The sequence below is a fragment of the Blennius ocellaris genome (assembly GCF_963422515.1).
Source record: "Blennius ocellaris genome assembly, chromosome: 20".
NCBI classification, from domain to species: domain Eukaryota; kingdom Metazoa; phylum Chordata; class Actinopteri; order Blenniiformes; family Blenniidae; genus Blennius; species Blennius ocellaris.
In genome coordinates, this window is record NC_137669.1 from 7627875 (window position 1) to 7654689 (window position 26815).

At 45.1% G+C, this 26815-nt stretch overlaps 1 protein-coding gene across 2 annotated transcripts in view; it reads left to right on the top strand.

Moving 5' to 3' along the window:
- Nucleotides 1-1333: 1333 nt before the first annotated feature.
- adcy2b (adenylate cyclase 2b (brain)) overlaps nt 1334-26815 on the top strand; it is a 58991-nt gene continuing 33509 nt past the window's right edge. For both annotated transcript variants that reach the window (XM_080516181.1, XM_080516182.1), the window contains exons 1-4: nt 1334-1738; nt 19456-19653; nt 23634-23795; nt 24919-25068. In XM_080516181.1, the coding sequence (XP_080372307.1) occupies nt 1475-1738; nt 19456-19653; nt 23634-23795; nt 24919-25068 (774 nt within the window). In that variant the 5' untranslated portion in view covers nt 1334-1474. The remainder of the gene's footprint in view (nt 1739-19455; nt 19654-23633; nt 23796-24918; nt 25069-26815) is intronic.

Consider the following 26815-nt stretch of genomic DNA (forward strand, 5'->3'; position numbering starts at 1 on the left):
CGGAAAGCAAGCGATGGGGATGTGACACACTGAAGTGGCGTTTTCTCACTTCACAGAGAATCTTAGGGAGGAGGAAGAGGAGGAGGAGGAGGAGGAGGAGGAGGAATATCTAGATCCTGGTTCGTCAGATCTTATTTTTACTCCCACCACCAGAACACACACATACATACATACACACATGGAGAAACTTTCACTCATTACCAGCTCTCTCTTTCCCCTCCTCCTCCTCCTCCCATCACTCGTGGATGATCTCTCTCTTCCTCCCACACTCTCTCTGTCTCCCGGGGTTTTCTTTTCTTTCTTTTTTTTCCTTCTTTTCCCCTTCCTGACTTTGTCTCTTCTTCCTCTTCCTTCCTCTCTACCCCCGCTTCTGTGTGTTACAACCCCTCTCACTTTGGTTTGTGTTCATGCTGACACACACACACACACACACACACACACACACACACACACCCACACACACACACACACACACACACACACACACACACACACACACACACACACACACACACACACACCACACACACACACACACACTTCTTCATTTCTCTCTGCTGCCAACTTCACTTCACACTGGCTTTTCTTTCTCTCTCACATGCAAAAGTGTCTCCCTTCTTCCTCCAGCTTGCACACACACACACACACACACACACACGCACTCACAGTTCTCTCTCCACATTAGCTAATCTCACACATCTCAATTCTCACATTTTCGCTTGCACACACACACACACACACACACACACACACACACACACACACACACACACACACACACACACACACACACACACACACACACACACACACACACACACACTCCACTCCCCCCACACTCTCTCTCTCTCTCTCTCTCTCTCTCTCTCTCTCTCTCTCTCTCTCTCTCTCTCACTCTCTCTCTCAGTCCTCATCTGTACCTCAGAGCAGTAACATGTTGCCTCATTGCAGCTCCGGCTCTGAGCAGTGAGCAGAGGGTGACGACTCTCAAGCAATGAGAAGCATCTTCTCTCTCTGGAGTCTGATCAGTTTCTTCGACAGGAGGAGAAGAGAGAGAGAGGAGGATAAGGAGGAGGAGGAGGAGGAGGAGGAGAGGAGGATCTATTTTCTCACTGTCCTGACTCAGTTCGCCAGCTCGTGCAGGAGGAGCAGCAGAGGATGTGAGAGGAAACTGCCGGAGCTGGAAAGTTGGCTCCCCTTCACTCGCCTCGCCCGTCCATCCATCACTCGCAGCAAACTTTTCTAAAAGCAGAGAGAGGAGGAGGAGGAGGAGGAGGAGGAGGTAGAGGAGGAGGAGGAGGAGGTGGACCTGCGTGGGAGAGGAGGCAGCGAAAAGGGCGAGAGAGAGCATCCCTCATCCGGCACACTTTCTCTACGCACGTGTTCTTGTTTTTCTTTCTTTTCTTTTTGTTGTTGTTGTTGCTGCTGGTTGTGTTGTCAACAAAGCGAGCGACAATTCCGAGGCGGCCAACTCATGTGGCAGGAGGCCCTGTGGACCCACGGACGCTACCTGCTGGAGAAGAGCGATGGAGGCGAGGGCGCCGAGGGGCCCGACATGCTGGGGGACGTCTGCCCGGGGTTCCAGGGCGACGTGTGCGTGGAGGTGGAGAAGCCCCAGGACTGGCTGTACGAGTCCTACTACAGGATGAGCCAGCAGCACCCGCTCATCGTGTTCCTGCTGCTGATCGTAATGGGAACCTGCCTCGCTCTGCTGGCAGTGTTCTTCGCCTCAGGACTGGTGAGTGTGTGCGTGTGCGTGTGCGTGTGCGTGTGTGTGTGTGTGTGTGTGTGTGTGTGTGTGTGTGTGTGTGTGTGTGTGTGTGTGTGTGTGTGTGTGTGTGTGTGTGTGTGTGTGTGTGTGTGTGTGTGTGTGTGTGTGTGTGTGAGTGCAAAGTTGAGTGTGGACAATCATAATGAAGGCGTGGGCAGTTTGATCACCCTGCAGCAGGAGGTCACTGCAGTCTGATCCTAAATATACCAGAAGGCTGATAATCCTGTCATTTTGTAATAAATTGACAAAGAACTTTAGCCGAGAAGTTACTTTTTGTGAGAAAAATGACTTTTCGACATTTCTACAGTCAGTGATTGTTCCTTGCTGGTGAGTTTGGAATTACAAGTACTGCTTTGTCCAGAGGGAAAAAGAAGGGTCACCTCCTCTTAAGTTTAAGTTTTAAGAGCAAAAAGAGTAAGATTGTACTTGTTTAACTCTCGGCTCTGGGTATCACAGTGGTGCAGTGATGAGTACTGTTGCCCTACATTCAGCAGAGCCCTGGATTCAATGGTTTGCAGAAATTCTACCTCCCACAGCCCACGTTAGTTGCCTTTTCTCTTATTAGGGACCATCAGACTCTGCCTCTCAACCAGTGAAAGCTGGGATTGGCTCCAGCAGCATCCCAAGTGGAATAAAGTGGGTTTCAGTGGCTGGATGGTGTTCAAAGAGAAAGGCGCCAAGTGTGGAGTGTCGCTGTCGCACGACAGTCATTCCTTCTTCTAGATCGGCTTCATCCAGAGTCTGATCATCTGTCCATTGCAGTGCTGATACAAACAGAACAAGAAAGATGGTTTTTAGGGTCTCTCTCAATGACAAAATCCACATTTTTACACCCTGGTCTAAGAACAAACCGTCATTTTTTTAGTGTCGCTTATGTGGACAAACCATCGTGTATTTCATATGTACCTTTACCTGGGCCCGTTGACGTATTTATTGACTAATTTGTCTTTGCTGAGTTGTTTGAATTGCTGTATTTGGGATTAAAGAAAGTGCCTGTGGGAATTCAAACGCAACAATCCAACAAGGAGGGTTCCTTGTTGTGATGCAGCAGAGCGAAACCACTGCTGCACCGTGTTGCCTGAGTGGTCAAATGAAAAGTTTGATTTCCCATTAAATATGCTCCGTTATTCCCAGAGCTTGTGGAGCGCCGCATCTTCCCGAGAGAGAGAAAAAAAAAAAAAGATCCCCACCTTGCTGGAGGTGACTGATTGCCATTATCGTCACTCTGGAGTGTCAGAGCGAGGCTCTTCCTCCAGAGTCTGTGAGTCTGAATGGGCTGATGGGTGGGCGGGGTCGGGGTGCGGCGGTCGATGGGGAGGGCCGTTTGTTGGGCTGTGTGTGTGTGTGTGTGTGTGTGTGTGTGTGTGTGTGTGTGTGTGTGTGTGTGTGTGTGTGTGTGTGTGTGTGTGTGTGTGTGTGTGTGTGTGTGTGTGTGTGTGTGTGTGTGTGTGTGTGTGTGTGTGTGTGTGTGTGTGTGTGTGTGTGTGTGTCGGCACAAGTGGCAGTAAAGCGGCACTTTAAACGCCCCACGCCCCGGCTCGTGGAGTGGCTCAAGAGCAGGATGAGAGTTCAGTGTGGGTGTTGCTGCTTTTTGTGGACTGAAATGAGTTGTTTTGGCCACAAACACTCAAACACCACAAACGCACGCCATTGTTCCTCAAGTGCCGCTTTTGTGTTTTATGAAATAGACACACAAAGGGGAAGCCCACTCACCGCCGCCGTTGCCGCTGCTGTTGTTGTTGTTGCATCGCCTTCGAGGTGATCGTCTGCTGCTGCTTGTTCAGGACGGTGTGTGTGTGTGTGTGTGTGTGTGTGTGTGTGTGTGTGTGTGTGTGTGTGTGTGTGTGTGTGTGTGTGTGTGTGTGTGTGCTCTTGAAGCGGTGCCTGGAGGCTGCCACTGAAGTCCTGTTACATTCATTGCAACTCAATAAGTGGGGGGGTTGCTCTCGGTGACACCTCCACCTCGATCGATCCCTTACTTCTATTTAAGACAAATCAATAGCTGTTATTGCCCCTATTGATCGATTCAATTGTCCAGGTTCTTCTCGCCCTCCGGGGCTCAACGCGTCACAAGTTGAATTACAATCTACCCCCCTTTAATTTCCCATCATTCACAATACAAATCGAAATCAACCTCTCCTCTCTCTCTTTCTTTCTTTCTGTCTTTCTTTCTCCCCCTCCCCGTTTACTTCCTATTAAATACCCGACAAGCAGTGATGAAGTGGCTGTTCATTGAGGCGTGTGTATTTATTGCTGGCGAACGAAGAAGAATGGCAGGAATAAATAGAGAGCAGGTCTGTAGGTGGGGGCCGCGCGTCGGGAGGGGAGGGGAGGATGTTGTTGTAAGTGTTATGTCTTTATCAGCGAAACCCAGCCAAAGCAGAGCTAATGCTCCCAAAATTACTGCACGCTTTTATCTTTCCCCACAGATTAGGGCTGGAGAGGCTGAATGTTTTCAGGGAGGTGAACCCCCCCCTCCCCCAGCCGACCCCCCCCCCCCACTCCCACCCATTTTGTGCAGCTTGTGTGTTTTTGGGTGTGTTTGACTGAGGAAGTGTCTCATTTCCGTCCTCATGCTTATCAACAATTTCTTTTTTTTTTAGAGAAAATAACTCTACTTGTCCTTTCTGAAGTCGTATCGACTGTAAAGGGTGTAGTCGGCTACACGTTGGTGTGTCGCCGTAATGACATTTAAAGCACAGTTTATCGCAGATCAATGTCAAATCTGATGATGGAATATTGGAAATCGGTGCAGCACCGCTCCCATTGCTTGACTGGTTCTGCCTCTTTTCATGTTTTCAACGACAACAGTGTTTGTTTCAGATCACGTTTGCCTGTAATTTCACAGCCAGACGATTCATGTGAGGCAAAAAAAAAAAAAAAAACACATGTTTTGTTGGGCTATATTGACAATTTGATGGATGCCGTGTGGCGAGAGAAGGGTGGTTTTGTAATGATGGATGACCAGCTGAAGCAGGCGCTGCTAAGGGGAGTGAGGTGGGGAGTGATGGGGGTGAAAGGAACACGGTGACGTCACAGGCTGAGATGTGGTCCGAGCACCCGACTGATCTGCATGAGGAGAAACCCCCCCCTCAAAATAACATAGACATTTTTGTTTACTTTGGTTATTTGCATAAAGAGTCACAGAGGGAAAACAAAAGCAACTGCACAGGAAGACATTAGCCCCAACTATTACCTCCCTGGGAAGTAACACCTCTTTATGTCTCTGGCCAAAATCAACACAATCTTTCCTTCCTTTATGTCTGCAAAGTGAGTCGGACTCTTCAAACAAACTCGTGCCAGTAAGTTTGAAGATTTAAGGCATTTTACCCCACATAATTCAATCCCTGTTGGTGGATTGGAAAAGTCATATGTGATCAGGACCGACTGGGTTCAAGCACCTGAAGACGTTAAGTGGCCAGTTTAATAAGATCCGAAAATGCTAAAATGTACGCAAATAGACTGCGATTTCAGTTCCTGCACCTTTTATTACTGCTTTGATGGATGGATGGATTACAGCAGATTCAAACCAGCAGAAGTCAGGATATCTTGGTAAAGACAGTTTACAAGAGCTTTTATCATTACCGAGCGGCTAAGAGGTTTCAGTAATGCTACGGCGACCAACACAGTCCCTCGTGCTTTCACAGAACTATTCGCAGTGCTCATGTGCTGCAGCAGCGATGTTCGATGTTCTCTGTTTGCATGGAGACGGATCATTTTCAAAAAGTTGCATACCCGGTGACTCTGAGCATTATTGCTGAGGAACTGAATACCCAAAACACAACAGAAGTTAGCAATTTCCACTAGAGAACATATGAACAGGGGTCTTGATGCTTTTTAAGTCCAGCGTCCTTGAATAACTCCTTCATTAGCACTATTGCAGAAGATTTCATAACCGCATGTTGAAAACACTCATTAACTACATGCTAATTTACACTCTTCTGCAGCAATTTTCATCAACAGGCTCCTTCCTTTTGATCTAGATCACAACAATAAAATCCCGCAAAATACATTTCTTAACAAAAACCAAAAAAGATTTGAAGTGTTAATCGAAACTTTTTATTTTTTACTGAGCAGAAAGCTTTTCCCTTTAAGTCTAACATTATTTTACAAAGTCCACAGACTATTCCCGCGACAAAACCTCCGGATGTACATTTAACCATGAGGCTGAGCCAGACTGTCCTGAAAAGACCCGTGGAAGAACTTTCTGTTACGGCACTGCAGCAGACGCAGCCTGAATTTCTTCACATTCACATGAAATGGGTTTCTCTCGCTTTAACTTCTATCTGCTGCTCAGCCACAGTTCACTCGGGGGCCTTCATTTCCATTTTTTTTTTCCTTTCCGTGTCTCTTCTTCGTGTTTGTGTTACGTCCTGCAAGCTTTGGATGTAAATATGCACTTCACACTGTTCAGATCTGCTCAGTACAACATCCCGGTACCGTGCCCTCTGCCATGTTTTTGTCTCGTTTAGAGATTTGTATTTTTAATAGAGAGCTTCTGCGCAAAACACTAATTCAATATGCCATTCCTACAGAACCAGTCCTTTTCTTTTCTTTTTTTAAATTTTGTATTTCTGCAATCAATTAAAATCCAACAAGTGAAAAAGTGAAAAACAAAAAACAAAACTGTGAGCAACACCACCCACTGACTCTGGTAATCACTTTCATATTTAGACATGCAGAATACTAACCAGGTTTTGTTGTTTTCAAAAGGAGAGTTGATTTATGCATTGAAATAAGTGATTATGAGTAAATAAAGCAGCTCTTATTGTCAAGAAACACCATAGAGTGTTTGAGTGGTTGAGACCTAAAACGGAGCAAAAACTAAGTAAATTAAATGAAGGTTGTAGAAAATCAGTGAGAATTTGTTTGCATTTCTTCAACATTGTTTGTTATGAATTGCCTCTTTTTCGTTGTGATGTTTTGTGCACTTTTTAATATTAATTGAAAAAAAAGCGATCTGATACGAAGTGTAAAGTTCTAAAAAACCTCTAATAACTCAGACAAACAATCACTCATTATGGTTGAAATGAAAAGTTATAAAACCAGCTGAATATGAAATTTTAAACAGTACAAAGTAGTTTTCAACAACATTTTGTGTATTATAAGTGTCATGAGGGATGTAAAAGCCTTTTTTTTTTTAGTGCTCTGCAGTTGAAAGCAGCTGATTAGAAGGAACTTTTCCATGTTTTTCACCACAATTTTAAAACATACATCCGTCTTCTTTACAGCTTTATTCACATATAGCTGTAAGGTTTTTAGGCTGTGGGAGGAAACAATAAGAACATACAGACTCCAAACAGAGAGATTTGATCACATAACTTTTTTTTATCTGAGGCGAATGACACTACTGCAGTAGAGGGCCGAGCCTTAGCCTGACTTCATTTAACTCAATATAAATATATATATATATATATATATATATATATATATATATATATATATATATATATATATATATATATATATATATATATAGTAGCAATTCTCAGCTCGTTGCTCTGTTAGTGTGTTATTTTCTGGTAATGGTTTGTTATTTGAATCCTTCTCGCGGGTCTCTTTCTCCACAAAACCAACCCCACAACCTAATCATTGATTTCAGCAAATGATGACTTGTATGTGCACAACTCTGCAAAAAAATAAAAAAATAAATAAACCAAACAAAATGAGCATTCTGTATTGTTCTTAACTATGAGCCCAAAAGTTTCCCGGAAACAATCATTAGTCCTGCCAGAAAAAAAGTGCAAAGGAGCAAAAACTTTCTATACTGTAAAATGAAGTGGACACCTTCGAGAGAAAAAAAAAGTAAAAGCGAAGCATTTTTATATTCATGTCTTGTGTGCACTTATTTACCTATTATTTCTCACTGAATTCCTGCAGATTCCCAGGTCGGATCCGTCTCTATCCTTTACCTGTGATACCAAACCAAAAGCGTTCATCTTCAAACCCTCTCTCTGGGCAACATGAACATTCAGAACATAAAAAGTGTGTATTCCATTCTCGTGTCAACGTGTCTTCTCTTCCCTCCTCGCTGTCGCCGATGACGTATTTGCCTTGTTTCTTTCATTTCCGCCGCTGAATAATTAGCCCGCTGCACCTCTCTGTTTCTTTCTGCTGCTGCTTTGTCTGCGTTTCCCCCCTTTTTCCTCCCAGTGTAAAGCTGGATGAGCCAGACGAGGTTTAAAAAAAAAACAAGGAAATAATTGTTCTGGGTTGACAAAGCGGTACAATATGGTTGGCAGGCCCAGCACCCCCCTCGCTTTCTGCCACGTCAATAGAAATGGCTTTAAATGCTCTAAAAAGGGAGCTCTAACCGGATTAGATGGCCTACAATCAGAAACGTACAAAGTGCAGATGCTTCTTTTTTTTTTTTTTTTTTTTCATTTCTTACCACAAATCAGTGAAAAGCTGCTCCAGGTGGAGAGACAGCAGCTCCCCCCCCCCCTTCCCTCCCTCCCTCCCTGTAATTCGTCCACATTCTGCGTGGGCATTTTGCTCAATGTGTTTCAATGCTAAAGGAAAGTCTGTGTCACCGAGCCGTCGCTCCCGCGTCTGTGTAGGTTTGCGGTCTTGCTCACACTCTCATTGGTATTCAACGTCTGCGCTCTGGGCCTCAGTGTATCGCTGCCTCGGCGTCAGCAGCCACATCCTTTGGGAATTCCTTCGCCAGACCCTGACTCATACTACCTCTTCCTACGTCGCGCTGCCGCGTTAATACACAGCGAAACGCTCTCATGCAGCGATTTGTTCTGCACAAACAGCCTCCGTTGTTTTGTTTTGTTTTTGTTTTCTCTCCCCTCCCCCCCACCCCCCCGACAGGCAGCCCGTAAACTGTCAAATCATCCGCGAACCCAAAGCTGAGCCTGGGACGTCTTTTTTTATCCTGTTATGTAAAAAGCTGCTTCACCGTGATGGAAGTCAGGCACATTTCCAGGCCCACACTGCTGCTCATTTCACTGTAAAATTGGTGCTATGTAATCACTTAGTTACAACTCCGGGACCTGTCAGTGTATTCATGACTTAAAAAAAAAAAAAAGATGACTTATATGGGCATCAGGACATGAACGACACCAGACAGAGATCAGCCTCCACTGAGACTGTCAAATACAACAAGACGCTTTGGGATATCAGGAATAGATCAGTGAAAGTGCTTTTATTCCGCCAGTGTGTGGATCTACTGAAACGTCTTGGCGAATCAGAGTTTTGTTGCCTTTGAATTCCTTTCTTTCTCATTTTACCGCCTGATTTTATTGTACTTTGGTCACCCGGAGTGTTTTAAAGGGCTTTTAAAATAAATCATTGTGATTGATTGATTTGATTTTGGCGTTTACGCGACAACGGTGCTCGGAGCCACTGAAAATGCAACTTTTTTGATAACAGTTCCCAAGGTGGAACTTTTTAAAAGCATCAGGTCTCCGTGGCTCAGACTGCTTCGCTGTACAAACGCCGCTAAAGACAATAAGGGAGCCTGTGGCTCGGTTGGGAGAGCGAGTCGTCTCTCCATCTGAGTGTTAGAGGTTCAATTCCCTCATCCGCCAAAGTGTCCTTGAGCAAGACACTGAACTCCAAACGGCTTCCAGTGAATGAAATGGTGTGTGAATGTGATTAACAACATAAAGTCCTTTGGGGACTGTTCAAGCGCTGTGTTTGTGAAATCCTTTTACCATTGGACCGGAACAAAAAATGGCGGCCAACAGAGTGTCAGAACTCAAAGTCCATTTTCTCCTGAGGCTTGGTGGATTTATAGTTGAGAGTCACGGTAAGAACAATCCAAATTGACCGTCTGTCCATAAAAATATCCGTGTTCTCCCATTGTTAATGTTCACAGCATATTGGTGTGTGTGTGGTTTCATTACAAAAAAAACCCAAACAAAAGCACCCACTAGTGGCCAAACATGAACACCACACCGTTTTCAGCATTTCAGAGGCAATCTGGAAAGATGTTTGGAACAAGTGGGGTAAAAAACCATGAAGACAAATGATGGCGATCCTGCGTCTGCTTTATAATTTACACGCGGTTGAGGGCAAAAGTAGGAACGTAAGACTGCGTTTGCTGCTTCATCAAAAGCATTGGAGTCTATTCTTACCTCGGTCCAAACATGTAATTGCGCGTGATTGCTGGTGGACGCGACATCACATGTCGCACGCCTGTAAACTAAACCGTGACAGTGAACGCTGCTGCAACGGGCTGTTCTTACCCGCCGTCACCAGGCCTGTCACAGACACTCCTGTCATTACGTGGGTACGACTAATTAGATCATAATGAGCAAGTAAAAGCTTTAAATAAACTTAATTACCAGTTTTAATTGGTTAATCCATACATCGACTTCCTCTGCGGGTGAAGGTCAAGTTAATTAGTGAGTCGGAGGACCAGGAATCATTGTTGTTAAAGTACAGAAAGAAACACGTTTCCAAAAAGACGAGTCTGACCTCCACCAGATTTTTGATTGATGTTTTCACGTGTTTCCGGATGGAAACGATTTCATTGAACAAAGAAGAGTCACATTCTCAGCTGCAAAAGTTTCGTGAAGTCACTTTGTCTTGATAGATATCCGTTTGGGCCCGATCCCATTGAAGAGCTCGTATTTATGAGGCAGATGAAAGAGACCAAGAAATGAGTAGAAGGAACTACAAGCTGAATTTTAAAGCACCTGATCCGTCAGACTGGACACATTTTAATACGCAACAAAGTGAGTGTGAGGGAGATGCTTTGTGTGTGTGTGTGTGTGTGTGTGTGTGTGTGTGTGTGTGTGTGTGTGTGTGTGTGTGTGTGTGTGTGTGTGTGTGTGTGTGTGTGTGTGTGTGTGTGTGTGTGTGTGTGTGTGTGGCTTCTAAATGCTGACTTGGACTGTGCGAGCGTGGAAATGATGCTTTAGCACATTCTCTGGGCTCAGACTGTCTACTGATCTGTATGGCGTCTGTTCATCTGTGTGTGTGTGTGTGTGTGTGTGTGTGTGTGTGTGTGTGTGTGTGTGTGTGTGTGTGTGTGTGTGTGTGTGTGTGTGTGTGTGTGTGTGTTTTACCAGTTCCATCTTTCGAAGACTGGATATCCTCACCAGGATATTAGAAAAACAACAACAACAAAAAAAAAAACATGGAGGAGTTTTCATTAAGTCAGCAAATGTTTCTCGTCATTTCTGTATGTAATAACCTGATAAATATCAGTGTATTTGTTTCTTTGAGTTCATGTTACGAGATCTTTAAGAAAACTGTTTGTATTTTGTGTTAAAATATTATTCATGGTTGTTGTGTTATAAGACTGAATGACGGAATCTTATTTTGTTAATATTTTATTTTGGTGACGGAAAAGTTTGACTTCCGGAAAGAACCTTGAACGACGGAGGGAAAAGCTGGGTACACGAGTGTTTCCCGCCGACAATTAAGTGGAAGTAACACTTACTGGATCATCTCCTGTTCTTCAGCTGGACTGTGAGTAGTCCGTGGATGCTGTAGGTTTGGAGCGAGTGATTCAGAAGTGTAACTTGCGGACGGAGTGTGTGAGAAATCACTCTGATGAACAGCTCAGTAGCCTGTTAGCTTAGCCACGGCTGTCGTGGTCTGGAGTGCGACTGCCTGGGTGGACGTCAGAAGACAACGAGGATCGGCTGAGTTTCTGCTGGACGCTGCTGTCACTGTGCTGGATGACACGGACCCAGTTTTCCTGCTGACCAGGTGAAACTGGATTTCTGCTGAATATCCCACGGAGGGATTTTCCCCGGGTAGGATTCAGTCACACTCGCAGCACTAGGGGGCGCTGCTCTCCTGTTAATGAGCTCCAACGATAAGCCGGCCAACGTGACTTAAAACAAGCTTGTTCAAAATACTATATAAACAGTGCACTGTTTATCTGACATTAAGACTTTAACACATACTTTTCTACCGGTTCTTTTCCTTTCTTTGTGGTGTTTAAATATATATTGTTAATACAGTTTGGAATGTTCAAGATTATGTGTGTGTGTATTATTTGAAGTGTTCCCTTTTTGCCACATGTTACAGGTGTATTGAATGGTAATAAGCTAATATTCCATTTAGTGCTGCGAGCCAGTGGAAAAAGGGGTTACATTTGTGGGGGCTCGTCCGGGATGTTTATTTGTTTTTCATGCTCTGTTGATGTCTAAATGTGTTTTTAGTAATCATAGACATTTTGTGTAACTTTTATAACCATCAAGATGGATGCTGTTGAGATCAAAGCTTGGTGTGAGAGAAAAAAGTTAGCACATGAAAATGCACTAGTGCTGAGTGACATTACTTCTGATGTTACAGACGATGTACTGCTTAGAGCTTTAAGTGAAGTCAAAGTTTTTGGAAAATTTGAGATTGTTGATCGCTGTGTAGACACTGCTTCCAAGACACAGTTTTTGCTAATTCGGACTTCCACTGACTTGACAAAACAAAGCTTGCCTGACCGTGTTGGACTTCCTGGGGAAGCCGGACCCTGGCCTGTTCATGTACTTCCTGTTTCCCGACCAGAGGAAGGGTTTAGAGCTAAACTGCTGTCGTTTTTAGAGCAGGAAGGCAGGACTGTTACTGACATACAGGGGTTAGTGAATCCATCCCCACTAGATTTGAACACAGCACTGATCAATGCTCTTAGTTCCATTGTGGACAAGTGTAACCCTGGCCCTGCTGATATTCATAGCTACCGCAAGCTTCGCCTGTTTTCTGGGATCAAACCTATCCCTAGTGGAGAAGACGAGTATGATGCTTGGGCTGAGCAGACAATGCATTTGTTAGAAGAGTGGCAGTGCAGTGATGCTGTGAAGAAACAGAGAATTGTGGAAAGCTTAAAGGGGCCTGCTGCAGACATTGTCAGATTTCTGAAAACGCAGAACCCAGCAGCTGCTTCGCATGATTATATGCAAGCTTTAGAGGTGGCTTTTGGACCCACTGAGAGTACTTCTGACCTTCTTGTGAGATTCCGACACACATTTCAAAATGATGGTGAAAAACTTTCCAGCTATTTGCTCAGGCTGGATAAATTGCTGCATTGTGTGTTTAGGAAAGGCGGGATCAAAGTTTCTGAAATGGATCAGCTTCGCATTGACCAGGTTGTGAGGGGTGCGTTACCCAGTGACATGATTGGCCTACGTATCCGCATGACCCATAAGCTTCGAGCACCTCCTACTTTCAGTGAACTGTTAAAAGAAGTGAGGGAGGAGGAAGATATGCTTCAGAGCAGACATAATGTCAAAAGCGCAGTTCTGTCCGGTAATGTTTCGGTTCCCAGACCAGACGATGACACTAAAGAAAACTCTGAAGTAGAACAGCTGAGGAAAGAGATTAGTGTCATGAAAGCCGAAATGGTGAACCTTAAGGCCGCAGCAGTTGTAATTCCATCAGATGCTTATGGAACACAGGCTAAAATCCCTGCTCGAGGGACATTCAGAAAAGGTGATCAGTTACAAAAGTCCCGCTATGATGAGGACAAACCAGGGATTTTCTGTTACAAGTGCGGTGAGGATGGACATTTCAAACGACACTGTGATGGTGAGGAGAACCTCAAGAAAGTCAATAATCGCCTGATCAAACTAAACAAGACAGCGGGAAACTACCACGGGACCCAGTAAAGGAGCGGCCTGGTATCCCGGTGGTAAAGACACGCTCCGCCAAGTGCATTAACAATGACAGGAAGGTGGTAGACACTATACCCGAAGGCTTAGTAGGCCCTAGCGCAGCTGTACCAGTACAGATTGAAGGCGTTTATGCTAAAGCTATCCTTGATACTGGTTCTCAAGTTACTTTGTTGTACAGGTCCTTCTATGACAAATACCTGACTCGTCTGCCATTGACATCCATCAGTGCTTTGCAAATATGGGGTCTCAGCCCATCTGATTACCCTTACGATGGCTATTTGTCAATTAAGCTGGAGTTCATGGAGGCTGACGTAGGAGTGATTGAGGCCATTGATGCCCTTGTGTTGGTCTGTCCTGACCCCATGGTTAAAGGCGAGGCATCCATTATTGTCGGCACAAACACACCTACTGTGCGACGATTACTAAAGAGTTGTAAAGAAAAAGGAGGAGATAACTTTTTGAGCACATTGCGTATTCATCCTGTTTTCAAGAATGTGTTTGAAAAGTTAGTTTGCCTGCCACTCCCTAGTGATGATGATGACAAAAGAGGGATTGTGTGGTTTACTCAAGCAAAACCAGTCATTTTGCGCCCTGGCGGGGTGGCTAGAGTGACAGGTGTTCCAAAGTTTCAGGGAATCCCCACTACACAAGCAATTCTTGTTGATTCACCTGATGAACATTTGGATGATTCAAGGTTTCCTGAGCAGATTCTGGTAAGGTCAGAGTTGCAAGCGTCTTCTGTAGTGACGTCCAAGAGAATGACTGTGCTTGTCAGAAACGTGTCGGCTAAAGAAGTTGTCCTGACCAAGGGGACGCCAATTGCTCATCTGTTTCCTGTAGAGGTGATGCTGTCACATGCAGCGAGCAATGAGACCAGAGATAAGTCCATAGATGAGGTGACTCCCTCGTCTTTCAATTTCGGAGATTCTCCTGTTTCGGAGGAATGGAAAGAGCGGCTGGTAAAGAAGCTGATGGCACATAGTGAAGTTTTCTCCACTCATGAGTTCGATGTGGGACGCAGTAAAAGCACTCACCACACCATTAAAACCACAGAGGATAAACCATTCAGAGAGAGGTCTCGTCGGCTGCCACCTGCTGATGTTGAGGCATTGAGAGAGCATTTAACACAACTTAAGAATGCTGGGGTCATTACGGAGTCACGTAGCCCTTATGCCTCCCCTATAGTGGTGGTGAGAAAAAAGAATGGTAAAATAAGGATGTGTGTCGACTACAGGACCTTAAACAGGCGTACTGTCCCAGATCAGTACACAGTGCCGAGGATTGAAGATGCATTGGCTTGTCTAAACGGCAGCAAGTGGTTTAGTGTGCTTGACTTGCGAAGTGGCTATTATCAAATTCCAATGAGTGAAGCCGACAAAGAAAAAACAGCTTTCATTTGTCCGGTTGGCTTCTACCAATTTGAAAGGATGCCACAAGGAGTGTCAGGGGCTCCTGCGACTTTTCAACGCATAATGGAGAGAACGGTTGGAGACATGAACTTGCTGGAAGTTTTGGTCTACCTCGATGATCTCATTGTGTTTGGGGCCACTCTTGAGGAACATGAGGAGAGGTTGTTAAAAGTGCTTGACCGACTCAAAGACGAGGGCCTTAAGTTGTCATTGGACAAATGTCAGTTCTGCCAACCTTCAGTGACATACGTGGGACATGTTATTTCCCAAGATGGTGTGGCTACAGATCCTAAAAAGACTGAAGCAGTAACCACATGGCCCAGACCAACCACAGTGACTGCTTTGCGGTCATTTCTTGGGTTCTGTGGATATTACCGACGCTTTGTGAAGGATTATTCCAAAGTAGCTCACCCTTTGAACAAATTGTTGTCTGGATATCCGCCCACTGTCAAGAAGTCAAAGGTGAACAAGACCAGGGACTACCTTAACCCAGTTGAGCCTTTTGGGAGTAGATGGGATGATAAATGTGAGGCAGCCTTTGAGATGCTGAAGCAGAGACTTACTCAAGCTCCTGTATTAGCTTTTGCAGACCCACAGCTACCCTATGTTCTGCACGTAGATGCTAGCCGAGAAGGTTTAGGTGGTGTGCTGTACCAAGATCAGGGTGAGGGGCTGAGACCAGTTGCTTTTGTAAGCCGGAGCTTATCTCCCTCTGAACAACATTATCCCATTCATAAACTCGAGTTCCTGGCGTTAAAGTGGGCAGTAGTGGACAAGTTGCATGACTACCTTTATGGAGTTAAGTTTGAAGTCAGGACAGACAATAATCCATTGACTTACGTGCTGACATCTGCTAAATTGGATGCCACAGGCCACCGCTGGCTGGCAGCCTTGTCTACCTATGACTTCAGTCTAAAGTACAGGTCTGGGGTCCAGAACATTGACGCAGATGCACTGTCTCGTCGGCCACACCCTACCGAGTTTTCACAACAGAAGTGGCAAAACATCTCTGCTGAGAGTGTGAGAGCCATGTGTCAGAGTTGTGCAGTAACTAAGTTGATGGATCATTGTGTTATGAGAGCAGTTGATCACTTGGTGCCTTCAGTACATGCCCTCCCGCAGGCATTTTGTAACTTGTCCACCCTGAGCACTAAAGGAATGCCAGTATTGAGTCAAAAAGAGCTGTCTGAAGCTCAACAAGATGATCTTGCCATAGGAGAAGTATGGAGAGCTTTTCGGCATGGAGATATGGCACGAGTTGATAGGACTAAACATGGGACTTGTCCATTGCTCTTGAGAGAATGGGATAGATTCAAGATGCAACAGGGTGTCCTGTATCGAGTTACAAGTCCTCCTGGTAAATCCCATCGATCACAATTAATCTTGCCTGAGAAGTACAGGGAGGTGGTGATGAAGTCCTTGCATGATAACTCTGGTCATTTAGGCATCGATAAGACTTATGGCCTAATTAAAGACCGCTTCTACTGGCCTCGGATGAAAACTGCAGTAGAGGACTATTGTAAGGCATGTGCACGTTGTATTCAGAGGAAAACTCTACCCCGGAGAGTTGCACCATTGTCCCATATGCACAGTGATGGTCCCCTAGATCTTGTGTGCATGGATTTTTTATCCATTGAACCAGATTCTAGTAACACCGAAAACGTCCTGGTTGTAACCGATCACTATACACGCTATGCTCAAGCCTTTCCCACAAAGGACCAGAAAGCAGCCACTGTGGCAAAGGTTTTGGTGGAGAAGTACTTTGTTCACTATGGGTTGCCGAAAAGGATGCATAGTGATCAAGGGCGTGACTTTGAGAGCTGTCTGATTCGGGAGATGTTAAGTATTCTCGGCATTGACAAATCTAGAACTACTCCTTACCATCCACAAGGGGATCCTCAGCCTGAGAGATTCAATAGGACATTGCTAGATATGCTGGGGACTCTTGAGCCAAGCAAAAAGAGGAGGTGGAGTCAGCATGTTGCACACTTGGTCCATGCTTATAACTGTACTCCGAATGAGGCAACCGGGTTCTCGCCCTATTACCTGATGTTTGGACGTGAGGCCAGAATGCCTGTGGATCTCTGTTTTGGGACATCGAGTGATGGTACTAGACAGAAAAACTACCTCAAGTATGTTGCTGATATGAAGGAGGAGTTACGAGCTGCATATAACATTGCTGAAGCAGCTGCTGCCAAGCAGAACAAAGACAATAAGCGGAGATATGACCACAAGATCCGTTTCACACAGTTGCTGCCTGGGGATAGGGTTCTGATACGAAACTTGGGGTTGCCAGGGAAGCACAAGTTAGCTGATCGCTGGGCTTCTAACCCGTACATTGTGGAGAGTCAAATGTCTAACTTGCCTGTGTTTCGGTTAAGACTAGCAGATGGAGAGGGACCCACCAAGACCCTCCATCGAAACCACCTTCTGCCCCTGGGACAGACTGTGACTCACCCAGTTTCTGACCCTGAAGCTGAGCCTCCTATCCAAACTCAGCGCAGGAGGAGAAAGAGACATGGTAAGAATGTTGACCCATCTGACAGCGAACAGACACCATCGACGGCACCGAAAGACATGCTGGACGGTGAAACAGGGAGTCCGACTGCAAATGACATACAGAGTTCTGACTCAGAGGATGAGGCACATGGGGTGTGGTTTGATGATGGAGGTCTAGAAAACAGAGTGGGTGAGAAAACCTCTGAGCCGCCTAGTCTTGACCTTGATGTTCTGTGGAGGGACGAGAGTGAACAGCCACAGACGATGTGTGCAGAGACGAGTGACGATGAGAGAGACTCGGAGACTGCTGAGCGAATTGAAGAGCCTGAGCCTACACAGACTCATGACAATGAGGCAGAACTTGACACAGACGTTGAGACTGAGCTTGACGTCGATCCATGTACGGATACCAGACGTCCTCCGAGACTCAAACGACCGCCTCTCAGGTTAACCTATGACACATTTGGGAACCCCAGTATTACTGCTACTCCTGTAGTTAGGTATGTCTCCTATTGCTTTAAGTGGATTGGCCCACCTCTTGTTACATGATTAGTTAAGGTGTGTGTTTGATGCAAAAGGTACAAAGTCATGAGGGCATGCCTTTTTATTTAGTGGGGGGAGAGTGTAATAACCTGATAAATATCAGTGTATTTGTTTCTTTGAGTTCATGTTACGAGATCTTTAAGAAAACTGTTTGTATTTTGTGTTAAAATATTATTCATGGTTGTTGTGTTATAAGACTGAATGACGGAATCTTATTTTGTTAATATTTTATTTTGGTGACGGAAAAGTTTGACTTCCGGAAAGAACCTTGAACGACGGAGGGAAAAGCTGGGTACACGAGTGTTTCCCGCCGACAATTAAGTGGAAGTAACACTTACTGGATCATCTCCTGTTCTTCAGCTGGACTGTGAGTAGTCCGTGGATGCTGTAGGTTTGGAGCGAGTGATTCAGAAGTGTAACTTGCGGACGGAGTGTGTGAGAAATCACTCTGATGAACAGCTCAGTAGCCTGTTAGCTTAGCCACGGCTGTCGTGGTCTGGAGTGCGACTGCCTGGGTGGACGTCAGAAGACAACGAGGATCGGCTGAGTTTCTGCTGGACGCTGCTGTCACTGTGCTGGATGACACGGACCCAGTTTTCCTGCTGACCAGGTGAAACTGGATTTCTGCTGAATATCCCACGGAGGGATTTTCCCCGGGTAGGATTCAGTCACACTCGCAGCACTAGGGGGCGCTGCTCTCCTGTTAATGAGCTCCAACGATAAGCCGGCCAACGTGACTTAAAACAAGCTTGTTCAAAATACTATATAAACAGTGCACTGTTTATCTGACATTAAGACTTTAACACATACTTTTCTACCGGTTCTTTTCCTTTCTTTGTGGTGTTTAAATATATATTGTTAATACAGTTTGGAATGTTCAAGATTATGTGTGTGTGTATTATTTGAAGTGTTCCCTTTTTGCCACATGTTACAGGTGTATTGAATGGTAATAAGCTAATATTCCATTTAGTGCTGCGAGCCAGTGGAAAAAGGGGTTACATGTACATCGATCTTCATCATTTTGTCGCATCGCGGGTTACGCACACGTCGCCAGGATATCTCAGGGGCAACTACAAAGAGACACACACTCACAGTTACAGTCACCAATTCACCTCTAATGCAAAATGGGAGATTGAACTAAGAATTAAGAACCTTTTTTGATATTCGCATTAAAAGGTCGTGTGTCACATGACCACACAATACTATGATTTATTTTTAAAAGGAGTCTTCACTGATGCTTGTGTGATGCTTGTGATGAACCAGACTCTTGTTTTCGTCAATATAACGCAAATGGCCGTCCATTGTCTCGACGCTGTCGTCAACCCTTTTGACGCTCTGTGTCTAGGTTTCATGCGCAAACTCATAATAAAGCAAGGAGGTGTCAAGTGTCTGGGGAATCGGTGCTAAACCGTGGATTAGCAGCGCTAAGTGGTCGTACTTTCGGATCCTTTTTTCAGCCAAACAACTCCAGCAATTTAAAAATGGCGGGAAACGGAATAAACAGCAAAACCAGAGTGCAAGAAATGCGTTCGTAAAATGAACCAATCACAGGCCTTGTCCTCTGCGTCGCATTGACGTGTGGTGACACATCGGTGGAGGCGCCATGCACCGACCTTCAACAAAGCAGTTCATCCTTTGCTTTCTCTCTTTCTTTCTCTAGAACACGGAGGACCACCTCACGTTCCTGATCGCAGTGCCCACCGCCCTCTTCCTCTTCCTGTCCATCTTCATCCTCGTTTGCATCGAGTCCGTCTTCAAGCGGATGCTCCGCCTCTTCTCGCTCCTGATTTGGGCCTGTCTGGTCACCCTGGGCTACCTGTTCATGTTCTCCGGAGGAAGACTGAGCCCCTGGGATCAGGTATTCACTGTTTGTCGGCCAAGATTGTCGAAAACTCGCCGAAGTTTCACCCGCTTAAGCCTTTTCTGATGCAGGTGCTCGCTGATATTATAGTCAATTCAGAAAGAAAAGACTTGTCATTTTTAATCGGCGTCTCACTCGGACTGTTGGTTTCAAGTCTATCTCGTTCACATAGCAACATTTAAAGTAGCAGTTGAAAAACAATGTTGAAAAACAATGGACTTGTCTTCATTAAACTCAACTTGTGAAAAAGGACACTTGTGACCAATAATATCCAAACCCAATTCTGTCCTTTGTGTGTGTGTGTGTGTGTGCGCACGTGGAGAATTAATTCCTTGTGTTAATGAGGCCTGATGAGAGCTGGAGGTGAACAGATCAGCAGACAGCCACATTAGTTTTTCAGAGCCAGGCTCCATTCCTCTCGCTCTCTCGCTCTCTCTCTCTCTCTCTCTCTCTCTCTCTCTCTCTCTCTCTCTCTCTCGCTCTCGCTCTCGCTCTCGCTCTCGCTCTCGCTCTCGCTCTCGCTCTCGCTCTCGCTCTCGCTCTCGCTCTCTCTCAGGAATCGTATTCTCCTGTGCTTATGCCATGTCTCCTCTTATTCATCATGTCTCATTTTTCCTCTCCGTTCTCCACTTCACCACTACCTAAAATGTCCTCTCCGCTCCTCTTCTCCATCCATCCCCCCTTCCTCCGGGATGAAGATATTTTTATCATCAGACACCTGTGTGATCATAATCATTCTGCATTATTAATCACTTCATTCTTCTACCATGGCTCTTCCAATTGTATAAAAGGACTTTGGCTGCTTTGGGACTGAAGCTGGATTTTCTTTTTAAATGATTATTTATTTATCTTTCTTCTCCAGACTGTGTGTTCTTCCAGATGGCCAAAGAAACAACATGCAATGTCCGGCATGGGGAGGAATCTTTAAAACAAAGTTGACCTTTTTTTTTTTCCTGTGTCTAGAGGTGGTCTGAGTTTTATTTATTAATTTTTTTTCCACCAGCTGAACAATGGAAAAGAATCTGTCTTTCGATCTTTTTGTCTCCGGGTCTCTTTCGAGGACCGTGGTTCTGTCGTTCTGTCAGTTTGTTAAACATTAGAGCTGTTGGTCTGTCTCTGAGTCAGTCGATCGGTCTATTTTTAGATCCGTCTGTCCTCAGGTCTGTTTCTCCGTTTACAAGTCAGATGGCTTGTTTTTTTTTTTTACTGTAATCAGTCTAATGGAATCAAAGTGTGTGCTTTGACACATTTCTCAAGTTCTGTGTTTTGTTCTGTCTGTTTCTAGTCCCGTCTGTTAATAGGCTTGTTTTTTTTTTAATCTTTTCTATTTCTATGTCCTTCTCTCTTTAGTCGTCTGTCATTTTTTGAATCGGCGAAAAGACATGAATGAAAACAGAACTCAAAGAATAGCGTCCAAGAAGAGAAAGACAGAAACTTGCAGGAGAGCAGAAATCTGATGAAAAGGGAACAGTTGGAACCACAGCCTACTCTCAGCAGGCTGGATTGATTGCGATTACCGAGGGAACAGCATGTCTGATGGAGCACACTGAGCTAATAACAGTGACGCTTGGAAAAAAAAAAAGAGAGAGGGAGAGAGAGAGGGAAAAGGAAGGCCGGTAAGAAAGAGGCTGACAGGCAAAACGGGCCCTTCTTTCTCAACCCTATCTCGACGCATTCGCTGTTCGTCTGGAGTTCATTTGATTCTCCTGAACGCCACAGGCACGTCACAGAAGGCAGATTAAACGTGGCGGTCACGGAATGTAGACGCATTCTCACTTACATACCTGTGTGCGATCGCAAATACGCGACAGCCGCTGTGCGTCTAGAAATCCTCCTGAGCAGCTTCAGGCATTTCTGTTGTTGTTGTGAGCATCCAAGCCTGTGTGGTTTGTAGATACAGTAAGTCTGCTGCTCTTGTCTGAAACGTATAGAAGGAGGAGGAGACGTGCACTCGAAACGAGAGGTAACGAGAGAAAGCGAGAGGAGGGAAAGTAATAGAGGGACCTGAAGTGAGGATTCCTGCGGCGCTCGTCGCCGAGTGTTCCAGGTTTGCATCAGGATGCAGATGGAGCTCGCCTCGCTGCCTGCATGGTCGACAGGAGAAGGTGACGCACCTGAAATTGGACTGCCACTCTCAATTCAGCACGGGCGCCCAATGAGACGGAACTTTTTTTTTTCTCCCCCCCCCCACCTTTTTTTTTTTTTCCTTTTTCAGTCTTGTTACAGAGTTCAGAGTCTGAGTTTAGGGTTAAGAGCTGAAGGTTACAGCGAAAAGGACCTTCAAAACACCACATCTGCTCCCACGTCAGCATCCTTCCCTTTCTTGGTTCCCTCGGCAACAGAAGGTCTAAGCCCACGCAAAAACTCTCTCTCTCTCTCTCTCTCTCTCTCTCTCTCTCCCTCTCTCTCTCTCCCTCTCTCCCTCTCTCTCTCTCATCTCAACTTCATTTTGCAATCCTGTGCCGGGTCATGGAGCGCTGGAGCCAATCCCAGCATTATGGGCGAAGGCAGGATGCGCCCTGCACAGGTCACCGGTCTATCACAGGACAAACACAGAGACAGACAACCACTCACAGTCACTCTAAGGTTCAATTTTATTTTTAAAAGTAAAACTATTAACCTCACATGTATGAGTCTGGAACTGTGGGAGGAAATCGGAGTACCTGGAGGAAACCCACGAGCACGGGGGGGGAGAACATGCAAACTCCACACGGAGCTGAGATTCGTCTTTGATGAAACACTGCATGTTGGATGTTGACGTGAGAAACACGTAAAAAGGAGTCCTTCCCTCGAAGCAATACGGAGTGTCGCACAGCAAATATTCACAGTTTCTGACAAGACTAACAGAGACGGCGGGGTCTCGCAGGTAAAACTGGTTCATTTCGAGCGGTTGCTTTGTTACTTCATTCATGTTTCTGGAGCGACTCTCCGGGACTAAAAGACAAAGGAAATAAACAGACGGGCAGGAAGGTCGCGGTTCATCTCGCGTCCCTGTCGAAAGTGTGACCCGGTCACCACCATAACAGGATGAGGTGGACTGACAGCAGGGGAAGTGGACAGGGACGGAGCACGAGGTTAATGCTCAAGGTATCATTAAACCTGCACCGATGTTAAATCTCTCTTTCACTTTTATCCACTGAATTCAAGGAAACGGGCGCCAAGATATATACCAATATGCAAGAATCCCACCGACGTCTCGTGTGTCATCCATGTTGTGCCATTGTTGCCGTCAAGAGGTAAACATGCGCTGAGTTTTAATGCAGGAGTCTCTTCACAGTGAACGTCCTCATTTGGATGCTTTAATGGAAACCAGTCAGAGGGGAGAGGTAATCACAGTAAACAAGCAAGAAAGATTACAGATGTAGTGGAAACAAAACAGCTTCAGTATCTGTGACGCTGATGCTCTATGTCTTTGTTTTCATGGCAGCTTAAGACGGGACTTTTTTTTTTTTTTCCCTATTAACCTAAAAGTGACCAGCCCACTTATCTCTGAAAATTAACCACAGAATCCGCACTTCATCATTTGATCTTTTTAGTGGAGATAAGCTGGCAGCCCCCTGCGATGTGCTCTGTATTCACACTGCAGACAATGAGGGAAGAAACAGAACAAGAGACTCCGTTGGACTCCATCGTAGGAATTCAAAACTGCTGTTGTAATGTTTCATTTTCTTCATGTTTCTTCATGTGAGTCTTGTCTTCTGAGAATCCTCGCCTGTGGAAAAGCGACAAGGGATATTTCCTTTGGTCGTAAAGAGCGCGCAGTGTAGAATCAAGATGTACCCTTGTTCACAGTGCGATCACGCTAACATCTGAATTATAGGCATACGCAGATGATATTGTACTGTCACAGGCGCCGATATTTAACTGTGATTCAGTCAAACACAGAGAGGCGTGCTCATCATCGCCTCCCGGGACGAGGAACCAGGACGCAATCTGCACAATCACCTGCTAACTACCACTTCGATTTTCATCCCCAGGTATCCTTCTTCCTTTTCATCGTCTTTGTTGTCTACACAATGCTGCCCTTCTCCATGAGAGGAGCCATTATCGCCAGCGGCATCACATGCTTTTCACACACCGTCACCCTCAGCGTCTGTCTGACCTCTGAAGCAGCGGAACTGGAACCTTTAGTCTGGCAGGTAAGGACACAAGATCATCGAGCCTGTGAACTAACCAGGCTTTTGAAATCGCTCTTTGGTCAACGTCTTAGCCTTCCTGTTGGGGTAACTGAGATGGGTCTGCTGTGAGTTTCCTGTTTTGGTCTCCTGAGCAGATAAATGGCTGCATGGGGAGGGAGAGGGGGGTCATTTTGTCAAATCGGCGAGGCCGTCACATGCACGATTAACAATGATAAGGTACAACAATTTAATGAGGTCCGGGCTGTAAAACAAGTGAACCTGTCCTGTATTATCATGACAAAGCACATTCAACAAGGCCTCCGGAGTCAAATAAACTGCCATTTAATGTGCTTGGGAAACACCTCTTAGAAACCCAGCAGGTGGGCGAACTCATGGCGGAAGAGAAATGTCCTCACGCGGCAATAATATAGATATACAGTCAGCAAACCTCAATAAAACTGGACAAACAGACCAGATAACACTCAAAGTAAAGTACAATCGATTTTATAGTGCATGCAGTTGACTGCCAGATATCCAAACACACACACACACACACACACACACACACACACACACACACACACACACACACACACACACACACACACACACACACACGACTGTCAAAGTAAACACGCTGGTAACACTAATAGCAGTAGATTTTCCTTTCTATCCCTTCCTCTTTATCTCTGACATGCATATAAACGCACACGATACAATATAGTGTCAAAGTAAACCAACAGTAAAACATGCTCCAAGATGCTCATTGCCCTTGGGTCCAGTGCCAAGGACAACTTATTGATATGTGGGTCCACATTTTAAAGCTCCCCAGCTTGATGGAGCGAGGGAGAACACAGCAGAAGGGTCTCCTATTGCCTGGTTTTATGAGGTGATAATATAGGCTTAAGTGGAAGGTCGTATGTTGGGGAAAATTACAGGCGCAGATATATCTGGAGCCATGTGTCACCCTGTTGACTCTCTAATGGTTGGTGTGTGTGTGTGTGTGTGTGTGTGTGTGTGTGTGTGTGTGTGTGTGTGTGTGTGTGTGTGTGTGTGTGTGTGTGTGTGTGTGTGTGTGTGTGTGTGTGTGTGTGTGTGTGTGTGTGTGTGTGTGTGTGTGTGTGTGTGTGTGTGTGTGTGTCAGATATTGGCCAACGTGATTATCTTCACCTGTGGAAACCTGGCTGGGGCGTACCACAAGCACCTGATGGACCTGGCCCTCAAGCAAACCTACCAAGACACCTGCAACTGCATCAAGTCTCCGATCAAGCTGGAGTTTGAGAAGCACCAGCAGGTGGGCAGCCGGACGTCACTTTCCATCCACAGACATCCCTGCGTTGCCGTGCCGACCCGAGCAATTGGCTCAAAACACGAGAAATTTAGGCCGAGCTGCCGCCTCTCCCTTCCTCTTATTCTTTACTTTCCCACCCTTTCCCTCTCTCTCTCTCTCTCTCTCTCTCTCTCTCTCTCTCTCTCTCTCTCTCTCTCTCTCTCTCTCTCTCTCTCTCACATGATAAGTGGGACGTATTATAGATTTTTTTTCCTGCCAAAACATTTCACTTCTCAGTCCCGTCAGGTTTGAGGACTTGGGAAGTTGCTCATGTCCAAAGTGGCATTAGGCAGTGACATTTGCTTGACATTAGCGTCTTTGCCCTGACATTAACCGTTCTCTCCACCCAGGGAAATGAAAATTATCAATGATTAGCCAGTGGTCTGCTCGCTTCGCAGTCACTATATTATTTTTATTTGACAAAGGTTATTTCCTACCTCAAGATTGTGCATTATGTAATTTTTTTCTCCTGTAAAATATACTGTAAGACCTATTTCCTTGTTCCCTGGTCAAAGCTTTAGTAATGTAGAGAAAACGAGCACTGTACCAAAATGTGCATTCTGCTAGTTATGATGTACTTTGTGCAACTTTGTTTTTTGTTCTTCTTAAAGCTATTTGACAGATCTTTTTTTTTTTTTTTTTTATTCCACCAGTTTCAGAACTTACTGAGAGTAATTAAATTATGCAAATGAGCCACAACAGCAGCAGCAACAACAACAGCACGTTTGAATGCATGATACAGTTTTCTCTGAAGCTGGAGACTTGCGGTATTTGGTCCATTTAGAGGAGCTCTTTGGTTCGTGCTGTATTGTTGAGTTCATTCTTGTATCAAACTGCAGTCCAGGGTTAAGTGGAAAACCAGGTTTTTGGTCTCTCGAATAACTAATCTAAAAATTTTAAAGCAAAAGCTTTACTTTGTCATTTGTCCACGCAAGGGATGCTTTATTCCGGCTGTCACTTGTCTGCTTCATGTTATCGTCTCCTTTTGTTGGTGTATTTCTGTGGCAGAGTTACAGCACCGTTATAAGGAGGTTTCATGTGTTTTATGTGTGTATGAAAAACGTTTGGTCCGAGAGTTGTGCTCATTCACGTGAGACATCCAGCATCCTTGCTGAGAACCTACGTGCTGGACTCCAAAATACATTATTTTTGGCCGAGGTTTCACAGTAACTCTTAGGCAGTGACTGCTTAAAGTTAACTTATTTGAGCAAGTGTGTGCCGATTCTTGTTTTACCCAGTTTATAGGCTCCAAAATTTAAGCCAACTCCAATTTAGTGGGGTCTGACTCACCTTGCATTGGCAAAAAAAAAATAAAAAATCTTCATTTGCATGTTTACATAGTTTTTATAGTCAAGTGAAGGGACGATAACCTTCATACTGTCAATAGACGAGTAATCTGTTAAATTAAAAAAGTTTTGATCCTCCAAAACGCCCACAGGAAGCAGCATTAAACAATAAACTGAAAAATGTAGTGATTAAACAGGAGCTACAATATTATATAAGCCATTTACACACGCTGCTTCAAATAATGTTAGGGTAAGGGTGAAAGTTAGACAAGTAGTGGTTGTAGTTAAATTCAGAGTCTATGTGTGTGTGTGTGTCTGTGTGTGTGTGTGTGTGTTTTCCAGTGTGTGAGCATGCAAATGCCACTGCATCACTAAGCAGATCTCATTCAGCAGCTGAATGCAGATCACTTTAGTTCATTAATCAA